The following is a 15,457-nucleotide window of genomic DNA, read 5'->3' on the forward strand; positions in this document are numbered from 1 at the left end:
CATCGAGGAAGCAATGATGGAAATAAAAGAAAGGTTCAGGAGTGGAATTAAAATACAACGTGAAAGGATAACAATGATATGATTCGCTGATGACATTGCTATCCTGAGTGAAAGTGATGAAGAATTAAATGATCTGCTGAACGGAATGAACAGTCTAATGAGTACACAGTATGGTTTGAGAGTAAATCGGAGAAAGACGAAGGTAATGAGAAGTAGTAGAAATGAGAACAGCGAGAAACTTAACATCAGGATTGATGGTCATGAAGTCAATGAAGTTAAGGAATTCTGCTACCTAGGCAGTAAAATAACCAATGATGGACAGAGCAAGGAGGACATCAAAAGCAGACTCGCTATGGCATAAAAGGCATTTCTGGCCAAGAGAAGTCTACTAATATCAAATACCGGCCTTAATTTGAGGAAGAAATTTCTGAGGATGTACGTCTGGAGTACAGAATTGTATGGTAGTGAAACATGGACTGTGGGGAAACCGGAACAGAAGGGAATCGATGCATTTGAGATGTGGTGCTATAGACGAATGTTGAAAATTAGGTGGACTGATAAGGTAAGGAACGAGGAGGTTCTACGCAGAATCGGAGAGGAAAGGAATATGTGGAAAACACTGATAAGGAGAAGTGACAGAATGATAGGACATCTGCTAAGACATGAAGGAATGACTTCCATGGTACTAGAGGGAGCTGTAGAGGGCAAAAACTGTAGAGGAAGATAGAGATTGGAATACGTCAAGCAAATAATTGAGGATGTAGGTTGCAAGTGCTACTCTGAGATGAAGCGGTTAACACAGGGGAGGAATTCATGGTGGGCCGCATCAAACCAATCAGTAGACTGATGACCAAAAAAAATGTTTATTTTTAAGGCGTGTATAATGAATGTGAATAAATTATTGGAAAATTCCATTATGTGAGCATATTTAAATTTTAGTACTACAAGAGCAATTCCACTGTAAGTACAGATGTGATAAGATACTAGTAAATCCTTTCAGTTAAATTATGTGCATTTTGACATACAATCAGAGCAGTATGCCTCACATGGATGTGAAATGAAACACAGGATAAAGGAAAATATAAGAGCATGAAAAGGTTTTTTAAATCTGTGGACTGGATGCTTTCCACTTTCCGCTGCCTTGTGCCTCCATTGCTAACTTTGTCCATTCTCATATTCCAAGATTTCTGTGCAATCTTTCTTTTGATGAGTTTTCACTGTAGGCAATTTCTTTGTAATTCCAATATTCATACATCCAGTCAACATGTTTTCCTCATTCTGTCATTTCCATTCCCTATGTTCCTTTTTTTTATTCTTAGAACTATTCGTTCACATATCATTCTGTCTGTCCTTTTAATTTTGATTCCATTTTTATCCACTCCAAAGTTCAAAACTTTCAAAATAATTTTCCACTTTATCTTCAATTGTCCACGAGTCACTCCCATATCACACTACACCTTTGCATATGTTTGTCTTATCTCTACCTGTTCTCTTGTCAGTCAAAATACGTTTCACTGCTTTAAAATATCTTTTATCCATAAATTATCTGCCTCCTATTTTCTCCAACTAGCTTCTATTTTATACCACCAAACTTCCATAGCATCTGAAAGCTCTTACTTTTTTCTAAGGTCTTCCTTCCAAACGTTATTTTAACAGTATCTTTAAGTTCACTGATTGTTATTATTTTGGTTTTCCTACATTATCATTGTTCCATAATCTTTCAGAATTTTTACGGTATATTCCATTATAAATTATATTTCTTCCCCTGGTTCTCAGAACACTGCTTGTTCATCTGCATATTCAGTTGTTTGTATCATATCTCCTCCTACTTTAATGCCTCTTGGAATATTAAAGCAATCATGTCAACTTTAAAATTTGTTTAGCTCACATATAAATATAACAAAAATCCCCATCCAACTGAAAACAAAGAGTGTGTGTGTGTGTGTGTGTGTGTGTGTGTGTGTGTGTGTGTGTGTGTGTGTGTGTGTGTGTGGGTGGGTGGGTGGGTGGGTGTGTGTGTGTGCGCACTATGTGACTCAATATGTTCTTCCATATGGACTGAGCACTCTGACAGACCAGTTAACTATTGTCAGACAATAGATAATGGGCTGTTTTGCTAATAACAGAAATCACAGAAGAGTACCACATGTAACAACACACAACTGATTCTTGCTAGGAACAATATGGGTATGTCATTCTGTTAAGGAAAGTGAAATCAGACTTCAAATTATATGAAATATGATAAGACCTGTTAATAGCTAAAGATAATGTTTACTGTTTGTGTAGTTAAGTCAAAGGAAAGGTCCTGGCTAAAACCAAAGGAAGTCATGCAAATAACACAACAAATTTTAAATGTAATAGGAAACTAATGTTGTTGTTGTTGTCTTCAGTCCTGAGACTGGTTTGATGCAGCTCTCCATGCTACTCTATCCTGTGCAAGCTGCTTCATCTCCCAGTACCTACTGCAACCTACATCCTTCTGAATCTGCTTAGTGTACTCATCTCTCGGTCTCCCTCTACGATTTTTAGCCTCCACGCTGCCCTCCAATGATAAATTTGTGATCCCTTGATGCCTCAAAACATGTCCTACCAACCGATCCCTTCTTCTAGTCAAGTTGTGCCACAAACTTCTCTTCTCCCCAATCCTATTCAATACCTCCTCATTAGTTACGTGCTCTATCCACCTTATCTTCAGTATTCTTCTGTAGCACCACATTTCGAAAGCTTCTATTCTCTTCTTGTCCAAACTAGTTATCGTCCATGTTTCACTTCCATACATGGCTACACTCCAAACAAATACTTTCAGAAACGACTTCCTGATACATAAATCTATATTCGATGTTAACAAATTTCTCTTCTTCAGAAACGCTTTCCTTGCCATTGCCAGTCTACATTTTATATCCTCTCTACTTCGACCATCATCAGTTATTTTACTTCCTAAGTAGCAAAACTCCTTTACTACTTTAAGTGTCTCATTTCCTAATCTAATTCCCTCAGCATCACCTGATTTAATTTGACTACATTTCATTATCCTCGTTTTGCGTTTGTTAATGTTCATCTTATATCCTCCTTTCAAGACACTGTCCATTCCGTTCAACTGCTCTTCCAAGTCCTTTGCCGTCTCTGACAGTAAATCAGACATTAATTCATTTTCCTAGAGTGTTTATGTATCATCAATATAAGGAAAATATTACCTGATTCTTTTTGATTCACAGTGTGTTATGGAGACAACACTGAAAACAGCGACAGTATTGCAATCAAAGTGAACAGTGACAAAAACTTTATTGTGATGGTACCTAAGAACTAAGCAACTGTTTCTTATTTCTTTTAGTGCTATCAAGCGTTATATGCAGAACTCTGCACATGTATTAGCATAAATACCACATTAAATTTCACTTTAATAGTCACAACAGTTTGATTGTGAGCAACTTTGATTGTTGAAACTATTTTCTAGACCTTTGCAATCATGAAGTATCAGGCAGTTAACATCAGCTTTTTACTGTAAATGCTTTTGAGCAATCTGATTAGATCTCCTGGTTTTTGTAGATCATCTAAATATTGAAATGGTACCTTAAACAAAATACCAACTCCTCATCAACAGCTATTGTAACCCAGAGAAGCATTACATCTAAAGCCCACTCAATAGATTGTTAAACATAAGTCAGAAAAAAACTAAGTTTCATGTTTATTCTTTTGTGGAGGTGTATGAAATCTGTGTAAAAAAGTATTTCGAGTACATTACACTATGTTATATTTGTTAAAATTTAATTTTCAACAAGTAAGAGACTCAGAAATGATAAAATTAACTATTTGTTTTTTTAGATAACTTTAAACGAGTGTGGATTTTCTAGGAATAGCAACTGAGGCGAGAAAATAACAAATTACAAGGATCAACTCCTCAATAATTTTCCTTTGGTAATTCTTTTGAAGGTAAAATAGTACTTACAGTTTATGTACTGCAGATGTATTCTGACATGTCCATGTTAAGTGATGCATTAAAACTCTCACTGCTCTATAACTGAAGAATTACATTCCAAAAATGAGTATGGCTGTTTCGTAATAGGCAGGATTACTAATTTGAAATGTGAAATGAGCATACACTCTTTTGGAAACCATTACATTTACTTTAAGTATTTATATTTACTATTGTGTCTCACCCAGAGGACAAACAATTTCTGTCAATATGACTAAATTTAAGTATGAACCAGTAAAGTAATGTTTTGTAATACTTTTTACATGGCTACTTTCCCTTTGTTAATACTCACATATGCAGTTGGCCTTCAATGCTGATAATCAAAGCTAAGCACTTGACTTGTTAATAATAAGTGAATCAATGATCATTTGTCATTTCAAAATAAGGAAGTACTCAAAACAGAGATTTTTCATATAACCTTGTTAATTTATGTTTCCTGCAGAATTCTCGCTCATGATAGTCATGTTTTGCTATGAATAACTCAATGGAAATATGTAATACAGACAGTTGCCATATGCAATAAATCTATGCTGCCAGTTTCTGTCTCACACTGCTGCATGATGAATGTAAGAAAACTTTTGTGGGAAATATGAAATGAGTGTTTTGATGAAGGCACAGAGAGTCACTTCCATTCTTTGTTTAGCTCAAAGTCATTACTTACAATCTGTATAAAAACGAAACTAATACAGTTTATGGAGCTATTGAGGTATAATTTCATGATTTTTTAATTATTTAATTTTCCATATATTTTTATAGGGAAGGCCCTAGTCTTCATTGTAATCATAATAATAAGAACTATTCTGATCAATGTTTATAGTTTAAAATGGAATACAGATGAAGATCAAGCTTCAACTATGGTATTTCAGATTTTTGATACAGATCTGACATAAGGTTAGAAGTTTTACTGAAGTGGTCCCAGCAAAAAAGCAAAAGTGATATTTCTTGCTCTTTAATAATGTTTATTAAAGGCAATCATTTTGATATGTAGCATTTTATTTTGAAATAAAGACTTTATTTCAGTGCCTGAGAATTGCTAATTTCATCCCCATGCGCAATATCAAGCAACAAAGTTGTTCTGCTTACAGGTTTGCTACTGACAAGATGATGAAAAAATGAATATGGCAGACAAGCAACAGGTGACTACGCCCTAATAGCAGTTTTACACGACTAAGTATGGGCACAACTGTCCTACGTGTGAAGTCTATATGTACATTGCTAAAAGGTCAACCTTAATGTGGGTTTGCTCGTTGAACAGGATATATAAACATATTAAGATACATAAATGTAGATATTAGAGTGAAGACAGACATAAAACGATCAACATCTTAAATGCAGTATGTTTTAAAGTGACCACTTCTAGGACACAGGAAGGTGTGACTACCATGGTTCGAATCTGCCCACAGATTGATGAGCGCTAGTGTGCCAACCAGCCTGGATATGGCTTTTAGGTGGTTTCTGACAACCCACTAGGTGAATACAGACTCGTACAGACTTGCACATAGCATTTACTCTACATGCAGACACATGAGCACACTGATTCTGTGATGGATACGAGACAGATGACCTTAGATGTTGAGACTCCATAAACCCCTAATCAGCAGAGTTAAGATAAAATAGGATATGTGTCGACCAATTTAGTATCACAAGTGTATCATCATAGTTGTGCTAACTTATTTTTATGTGTTATTTATGCACACATAGTGACAAAACCTACTTAATGGTTGCAATTTTTTCATTTTACATACGCTCTTATTATCTGTGATGATTGTGCCCACACGTACTATTGTTGTGCATAGCTCTTATTATGAACTCTTATCATATATTGGTCTTTCTCCACATATTTAAGTGTCAAATACAATGTAGGCATAACAGTTTTTATTCTGGTGTAGGTTGATAATGCCCAATGGGGGAGAAACTAGGCAATTTCTGCATAACAAAATAAATTATTCATTTCAAAAATAAAACTGCAGGCTAAGCAGGAAAATGACTTTCTGCAAGAAATTTACAGAGACTGAAAATGCAAACATGAAGGACTATTGATCCTTAACACTGCTATGAATAAACGAATGAATCCCCTCATTACTGAGTCATGTGACTTAGTCCTTGAGATGTATTTAGTAACTGATTTATAGGAAGTAGAAACAATTTAACATCTTTGATTACAAATTGCCTGCTTGTATGTAAATATTCTGTTTTTAATTATGTTGATCTCTGCATTTTGTGTTTGATAGCTGCACACAAATGCCCTGCGTGAGTAAATTGTTGTCTTTGAGTTAGGAGCCCACCACACCTCGTTAAAAGGGAACGGAGTCTGCCCAAGGCATCTGAGTGTTTTGGCCCAGGGTCAGAGCTCATCCTTACTGGAGGCGTTTCGTCGTCGTCGGCGCAGCACATCGTCAGGGGTGAGCGACACAGCATCAGAGTCACTGTCAACATCAGCACGGCGCTGCCTGTGGCTGTCAGACGCGGGATCTGGGTCCACCAGGCTGATCCGTGAGCTCACTTGCACGGGTTTCCTGGACAACAAGAGCAACACGTCACACTGTGGTCACGTGTGTAAAAAATACAAATCTACAAAATTCAGAGCAGTGATGTTTGTGTGCAAAACAACATCCATGTTGGCTACAGGAAGATTTAAACAGATGTTTGGAGGAAAAAGTATCGACTGTATTAATTTTAAGGGCTCAGATGGCAAAAAAATAAATGCCCACGAAATATAAATGGTGTTTTGAAAAAGTGTTACGTTCCTACAAGAGGTAATGTTGATCAAAACTAAAAGAAAATGTTGGTATAACAATATGTCTGGTAAATAATACCTGTTCACATGTACGCTATTGTATTTGTAATGAGTAATGTGTAGTATTTGGTGGTGCACATAGCATTCACAAGAGACTGCATAGAAAATTACCAGAATACTCAAATGTGGACAGACGCAAATCTACATGCAGTCATGGAGGCGAAGGATCAGGATCACTTCAGTATGAATTGTCAGGGACAGAATCATCAGGCAACAAACACACTTTACCAAACAGACAAACATGTGCTGTATATCACGGATTTCTGGGTGATGAATCACCAGCACTATTGACGAGTGTTACCCTTACAGAAAAAGAACGACTTTGGTTTACATACAACGAGACACCACCACATTTTCTATGGTCTGTGTGCCGGTACCACACTGCAATGTTTCACAGGTAATGCATTGGTTGAGGAGGTCCTGTAGTGCGGTCTCCACATTCACCGGACCTGACCCCAGTGGTATTTCTGGCTAAGGTGACATTTAACCCATAACTAGTGTCGTGAAGTTTTGATACACTATTGGTATGGTGGGGTCATCATATATCTAGTTTTTATTTCAATACTAGAGGGCAAAAATAAAATAAAGTCTTATAATCAACTTAATCTTAATAGTTATTGACATTTCAAGGCTAAAACAGTTAAAAAGCTGAATTGAAGTTAACAATGACCTGCTGCAACCCAGATCAAGATCTCAATCATTGTTGCAGCAGTACTCTTTCTGTACTTTAGCAAGGTTTGACTCAACTCTTTCATCTAGTATACGACACTTATTGCAATCAGTACGGTGGGGTTCAGTCCCCACTGAAAGAAAAATTGGTCTATGGTCACAGACTTACCTGTCGTAAACACAACCACTCTGTTCAACTATGCACAGCACACTGTCTGAAAGATACAGATCCCTGCAGCACTCCAGTGTTAGAAATACCTAAACTAAAAAAAAAAGAAAAAAAACAAAAACAAATTTCCTGGGGTCTGTATGAGCAAGCCACACCACCCACTCAAAGTAATTGGTGTGCATTGCACTCATAGATAATATTCAGTCATTACAGGAGCTTGTAATGTAGTCTTAATGGAGCCAGGTGTCTTTAAAAGAGTTAGAGATTCACTGGGAACAAGTGCGGAAGGATATGTCACGATGTGTCGTTACGCAAACGCTGCAGTACCTACGATGTCTTCTTCTAGGTGTAATATCACCATCTACTTTTAAGTAAAACTTGTGTGAATTTATATGAAAGCGACCACTGAGCACTGTGTTGGCTACCACTGGCCAGTAAGCACAGAGTGGCAACATACGAGTTGTAGAAATTGTAGTGATTCGAGAATTTCCACGAAAATTCTGGGACCACTCGACCTGCTGCCACCTCGAACACGCGGTGTTTTAAAGATAAGGGTGAGAGAGCTTATTTACTGCACAACACATGTCTGTGTGTGCAGGATTGACGTTTGCCATGGGTGGACATGCCTTGCTTTTCAATTCACCACAGGCTATCTGGACTTTCTGTACGCTGAGTCAGTCTTTCCGACAATCATTTCTATTCCGATTTCTTCACTTTTCATCCGGCCATTTCGCCTTAGTTTACCTGCACTCTCTGTTTATTTCGTTCGTAAGTGGCTTGCATTTACCTGAACATTTTTGTAACTCCTTCTTTCATCAATCAGCTTAAGTATTTCTTTTGTTACCTACGATTTCTTCGCTGTTACCTTTCCTGTATCTATATTTGTCTTTCCAACTTCTGTGATAAATCTTTTTATAGATGTTGACTCCTCTCAAATGAACTGCCTACTAAGCTACTCACTACCACAGTATTCATACCCCCACAGAACTTCAAATTTATTTGTTCACTCCTGAACATTTCTTTATCCCCCTACTTTGGCCTTACCTTACTATGAATCAAACCAAGATCCCCCACAAGGCAGACATCTACTTTGACCACTTCAGAGTTAAAGAAGAAATCACCAGTTCCAGGTGCAAAGATGGCAGGTGCTGATAGATGTGAGTGTTGTTACAGTGACTAATCAGTGTACTTTAAATGATACACTTCTGGTCGAACAAAGAGAGATCTCCAGGAATGGGGTCGAGTTTTTGAAACCATCTGTATGGTTATGTAGTTTAGGGTCCCGGGTATCTCACCCTGCCACTATCCATCGTGGTGGGTATTCCTTTGCGAGTAATCGACGAAAGAAAATTAGTAATTTTGAATGACGTGTTAGAGCTTAAAATAGACTGCATTGTCGTGTAGTGATTATCATATGAGCCTGACATGCGGCAGGTCATGCATTCAAACCTTGTCAGGTGCTACAATTTTTTGTAGTTTTGTATAGTTATCAAGATGACTTTGATCATTAATTTTGTTCTATTAATTGGTTCAAAAGTAATTTTTTAAATATCTAAATCTTTGTCACGTGATTTCAATCATGGAATTAACGTTTAAATTTTTTCTTCCTATCCCTTTTTTTCATTATTTCTTCCTATTCTTTTTTTTTCATTTGGAATCTTTGCGCATGTGATTTTAATTTTTTTATTAATTTCGATTTCATCATGTTATATTTTCGTCCACGTTATTGCATTCATTACATCAACTCCTCATTTTGCGCACTTATTTATGTTCCCTTCTTTCATTTAAATGTTCATCTGCATTATTCTTTCCATAGCACAATAGGAATGTGTATTTTAAATGTTTGTATGTAGATTAACATCCAAAAAAATGTACATCTTCTGCATAAAGAAAAATAAGTATTCAACGCTACTGGCCAGCCAACACAAACAGTTTATTTCGCGTTTTGTTTTTTGACCAAGAAATCAACATTTTCACAAGTATAAATATGTTGATGGATAAATAAGAATAATTGAAATCAAATGCACAAAGAGTTCAAATGAAAACACAAAGACAGGAAGAAAAAATAAGAACAAATGAAAAAGTTAATAGCATGATTAAAGTCTCCTGCAAAGGATTGAATTTAAAAAAGTAATATATTTCTAACAGAATGAAAATAATGATCACAGGCATTTCGATAATCATTTGAAAATAAAATATTTTCAGGCACATGACGAGATTCTGCATAGCAGACTGATACGCTAACCACTACGCTAGAATGTCATTATATGAACATTCGTTAATTTTAAAGCACTAGCACTAAACAAAATTACGAAATTTTTTTTTGATGATTCACAAATGCTATCAAATGTACAGTTCAGCTTTAGAATACTATATTCGCTTTCCTCTCTGAGGTACTGGATGGGCTAAACAAAAGACTTGGAACACTAAGCATAAGTTTTAGATTTAACTAAGGCACTTATCGATCTCAAAATATTGCTCCTGAAGTTAGACCATTACGGAATATGGACAGTAACTCATAACTGGTTCACTTCTTACTTTAACAACAGACAGCAAAAGGTCATTGGTCACAGTGTTGAAAACGGCTGTGAGTGTGGTACGGTCAAGTAGGGGGTGCCCCAGGGATCAGTGTTGGGGCCACTCATGTTCCTTACTTATATAAATGATATGCCCTCTAGTATTACAGGTAACTCTAAAATGTTTCTGTTTGCTGATAAGACTAGCTTGGTAGTGAAGGATGTTGTGTGCAACACTGGCTAGGTTTCAGATAGTGCAGTTCATGACCCAAGTTCATGGACGTGGAAAATGAACTAGCGGTAAATCACAGTAAGACTCAGTTATACAGTTTCTTACACACAATTCAACAAAACCCGATGTTTTAATTGCGGGAATGGGCATGTGATTAGTGAAACTAAACAGTTCAAATTTCTAGGTGGTCAGACGGATACTAAATTGTCGTTGGAAGCTCACGTACAGCACTATGGTTGCAAGTTTGAATCCTGCATCAGGCATGGATGTGTGTGATGTCCTTAGGTTAGTTAGGTTTAGGTAGTTCTAAGTTATAGGGGAGTGATGACCGCAAATGTTATGCCCATAGAGCTCAGAGCAATAGTGGTCAGAGCCTCATGTACAGGATCTTGTTCAAAGACTTACTGCTGCCACTTTTACTATTCGAATGGTATCTGAAGTAAGTGTTCGTTCGATACAAAAATTAGTCTACTTTGCTTATTTTCGTTCGATTACGTCGTATTGTATTATATTTTGGGGTAACTCTTCCCATTCTAAAAGGATATTTTTGGCTCAGAAATGGGCAGTTCGGACAATATGTGGTGTAAGTCCATGAACCGCTTGTTGGACCCTGTTCACTATTCTGTGTATTTTGACATTGCCTCTCAATAAAAATATATTCTTCACTGTCGTTTCTTGTTAACAACATCGGCCTATTCCCACGAATAAGCAGCTTTTACTCAGTTAATACCCAGCAGAAATCCAACGTGCATTTGGATTGGACTTCCTTAACTCTTGTGCAGAAAGACGTGCACCCATTTTCAATAACTTACCACAAGCCAAAATGAGATTTTCACTCTGCAGCGAAGTGTGCGCTGATATGAAACTTCCTGACAGATTAAAACTGTGTGCCAGATCGAGACTCGAACTCGGGACCTCTGCCTTTCGCAGGCAAGTGCTGTACCAAGTGAGCTACTCAAGCAAGAGCACTTGCCTGCAAAGGGCAAAGGTCCCAAGTTCGAGTCTCGGTCTGGCACACAGTTTTAATCTGGCAGGAATTTTCATATCAGCGCACACTCCGCCATATCTCAGCAGTATCCTTTCTTTCGGGAGTGCTAGTTCTGCCACGCAGGATGAGCCGAGAGGTGCGAGACGCTGCAGTCATGGGCTGTGTGGCTGGTTGCGGCGGAGGTTTGAGTCCTCCCTCAGGCATGGGTGTGTTTGTGTGTGTCCTTAGGATGATTTAGGTTAAGTAGTGTGTAAGCTTAGGGACTGATGACCTTAGCAGCTGAGTCCCACAAAATTTCACACAGATTTGAACATTTTTGCTTGTTCTGCAGGTTCACAGGAGAGCTTCTGTAAAGTTTGGAAGCTAAGAGAAGAGATACTGACAGAAGCTACCACAAGAATTCAAAAATCTTAGCAGCATTCCGCGCGCTTTCAAATCGAAAGTGAAGAGTTTCCTCATGGGTCACTCCTTCTATTCTGTTGAGAAGTTCCTTGAAAAATTAAGCTGATTCTTGTGTTATATTGTTGACTGCATTTACTGAAATGTACGGCTTGACTTTTTTTGCGTTCATAAACGTTTTATTTTTATGTGTTATTACTTTTATGTTGTAAGTACATGTAGTGACAAGTTGCGTGACCTTGGAGATTTGCTCCTCAATTTGGTCCTACGGAACTTCACGTGTAAACAAACAATAAATAAAACGGGTGCCCACCAGAGTGCATGGCTGCAGCGTGAGATAGCTGTAACCATAACCCACATTGCCATAAAGGTGTTTTCTAAAACTCTATCTCATCCCTGCAGACCTCACCTCCCACCTAAGACTTTTATTAGAGGCCTAAGAAAACAAGAAGGACAACACATACTCGAGTGCCTACTGTAGAGCAATCATGCAGAAAGAGAAGTAGTGGAGTGACGGCTACGCTGGCTCACCCGTCTGTGGAGCTGCCACTGTCGGGGCTGAGGTCTGCAGCGACGGCGACCGACCGCGGCTGGCTGAAGTCGCACTCCAGCGTGAAGGCGGCGTCCCCGGGGGCCACGAACTCGTCGTCGTGCTGCAGCACCACCACGTTGCGGTACCGCGCGTCGCCCTGGCGCACGCAGGCACACACACAGCACAATAGGACCTGATATCCTCAGCGAGTTGCCTCTATAACCAGCGGCCAGAGAAACACTGCATGACAAACAAAGTGAATCACTCAGAAGGTACAATCAGATGCCAAAGTAACTATGTACACGGACACGTCACCAGCAGATCTGTTGTTGCGTCCCGGCGCAATTTTCCTACACCAACTATGGTAATGTCAGCGAGGCGCCATTAGGAATTTAGGGACAATGTGGGTTTGTCAGTCTTTATGGCGAATATGAGACGCAGGAACTCTCTCAGTTGGGATAGGCGTTCGATTACAGCAGGTTGGTAATTCCTGTGTAGCTGACAAGATTGATCTGGTGAAGTAACGGATTATTACTGTCAGTCAGTTTGTTCATTGTTCTGACCAACATATTTGTTTATTGAGGTATCAGAAAACCCCTCAATAGAATGTCAAATGCTTTCAAGAATCACTAGAAAGGAACTTTATTTATTTATTTATTTATTTATTTATTTATTTATTTATTTAATCGTGTCTGAACTACATCTGTAATTAATAAATAGGCTATGTATACCAGGTTACAAATACACTTACATATACATTCATGATCTTCACATATCGTAAGTCGTCATTATTGTCCATAGCAAGGCTCACATCTCTCTCCAGTGTTCGACACACTTCACTGCAGCATCACTGGCCAACCACAGGTCTTGGAAAGTGCATGGGGGCCAGGTGTGTTATCGTTTCTTTTCCTCTACATTGGCAGGGCCCTTCTTCGGCATATCCCCACTTGAATAGGTTACCTTTTGATCTTCCCATTTGACACCTAAGTCTATTTATGCTCTTCCAGATTTCATCAATTAAATTCAGTATCTCTTCTGTTACCCAAGGATTTCTACTAGCCTTCGTATTTTTACCTACTAGATCCACTGCTGCCTTCACTATTTCATTCCTCAAAGCTACCCATTCTTCTTCCACTGTATTTCTTTCCCCCATTCCTGTCAATTGTTCCCTTATGCTCACCCTGAAACTCTGTGCAACCTCTGGTTCTTTCAGTTTATCCAGGTCCCATATCCTTAAATTCCCACCTTTTCTGCAGTTTCTTCAGTTTTAATCTACAGTTCGTAACAAATAGATTGTGGTCAGAGTCCACATCTGCCCCCTGCAAATGTCTTACAATTTAAAATCTGGTTCCTAAATCTGTCTTACCATTATATAGTCTATCTGAAACCTTTTAGTATGCGTTACTAGGTCAAATTATGTTTCTTTCGGTAAGTGAAGGAGCGGTCGCTGCCGTAGCGAACTCAAGGATGGAGCTGTCCAGAGGCCATAACAGCATGGAGCTTCCTGGCGAAACTTCAGGGGCTGTCTAGAAGACGAGGAATGCTTTTACAGAGATACAGATCTACAGTGTCGAAAAAATACGACAAATTGTGAAAGCACCAAGCATCGCTCTAGCAGGAAAGGTGGCAGACAGGTGCACTTAACCAAACTTGTAGAACGAATTATAAAATGACTTTTTTTACAATATGAATATTTATATATGTGTTTGGAGAGAGAGAGAGAGAGATTTTTACTTAAAGTCGTAACTGGAACCTGAATTTTGGTTGCTGCCTCCTTGAATGATCAGCTTCTAAACCAGTTGGTGACGTATTCTAATTTGGAGGAAGTTATTGTCCTTTAAGGTTTAAAATACGACTCTGTTAGTTACTTGGCCATATTGCAGATCGCTTTGAGCCCAAGTTTTCGTATCTTTTCACACCTAAGAGACCACTGTTGTAAGTAAATAAGATCAAACGCCCTCTTTCCACAAGATACAGATTAAGAGTTATCTTTCTTAATAAATCAATTCTCTCTTTTTTTTTTAGAGTCCATACTCAAAGATTCAGAACTACTATCATTCCGGGGATTGCGCGCTAAAGAGTTTCTTGCTGTCCAGCTGCCCTTCACTTAACTTCACTTCAAGTACTTTTTGAATCCAATTTGCATCTACGGTATTTACATACATTACTGAGCTTCTCAGAATAAAATCAGACACAAATTAGTTTAAAAAAAAAGTTGTGAGGCACACACAACATTACAGAATGCTAATTGGCTCACAAAAATCATTTGGTAGCTGGGAAAAGAACTAGCATGCATATGTGCCTTTCCTCTCATTTGTCACGATGGAAATCCACGCTCTTGGTGGAAAATAATCACTTTACAGATAATTACCATTGGTCGTTAATCAAGTGAAATACGTAGGAGAGACGACTTTGGCAGCGTATTTTTGAACTTTTCGCTGGTCGGAGCTCGCAGTCTTTATCGTAATTGGCTAGAGTGTTTCTGATACTGGAAGAGCCAGCAGAATTTCTGTAATATCAAGCACAAACAAATGTCATCTTCAGAAGGCAGAGGGAGCACTTCATTCTAGGTGTGCACTGAGGACTCTTCGACTTTAGGAAACCAGTGACCCTCTTTGCCTTTGTCGTCTAAGAGTTTCGACTGTGTCGCAAAACGGACGCAGATTTTGGGGCCAGACTCAGAGCCTGCAGCCAACACTCCAGTGATGTGCTGTGGCGGAATCAGAGTACGGTGAGGCTGTGCAGCTACTGCGTGCGTCATGACGTTACTACCCGATTTTAGCTCAATTCATAAACTCTTCCAGAAAGACTGAGCACTCAGATAAGGCCTATTGAATATTATATGTATATTTCAATGTGGGTTTTCGGTTTTGTTTTGTGGGAAACTGAGTTGGTCATCGTCTGCTGGGAGCAGACGACATTGCTTCTAGTTCAAAGGAGAGCACAGGAAGACTGACTTAGGTTTCCAATACCTGCACAGAGAGGTTTACCCATCTCAGTCAACGGCTGCTTTTGTGTGTGAGGTTGGTGACGGAGGGCTACCACTCTGGTAGCTTCCGCTGCACGAGGAGCGACGTAATCTCCAAAGAGAAAGGGGCACTCTTCGGTGAACGCTTGGTGAGTATGGATCGTAGGTCTTAACGGGGGTTTCAGGTGATAGGAAACAGGTTGAGTTACGACTT

At 38.7% G+C, this 15,457-nt stretch overlaps 1 protein-coding gene across 2 annotated transcripts in view; it reads right to left on the bottom strand.

Annotated features, from left to right (window-relative positions):
* The window catches only part of LOC126294989 (uncharacterized), a 158,848-nt gene that overhangs the window by 19,195 nt on the left and 124,196 nt on the right, over nt 1-15,457 (bottom strand). The window contains exons 3-4 of one of the 2 annotated variants that reach the window (XM_049987234.1): nt 12,275-12,432; nt 6,335-6,489 (exon numbers count right to left, since the gene is read on the bottom strand). In XM_049987234.1, coding sequence (XP_049843191.1) covers nt 6,335-6,489; nt 12,275-12,432 — 313 coding nt within the window. Of the gene's footprint in view, nt 1-4,769; nt 6,490-12,274; nt 12,433-15,457 lie in introns of those variants that run through there. The other variant, XM_049987233.1, reaches the window with a different exon arrangement.

This window comes from Schistocerca gregaria, chromosome 11, assembly GCF_023897955.1.
Source record: "Schistocerca gregaria isolate iqSchGreg1 chromosome 11, iqSchGreg1.2, whole genome shotgun sequence".
NCBI classification, from domain to species: Eukaryota; Metazoa; Arthropoda; class Insecta; order Orthoptera; family Acrididae; genus Schistocerca; species Schistocerca gregaria.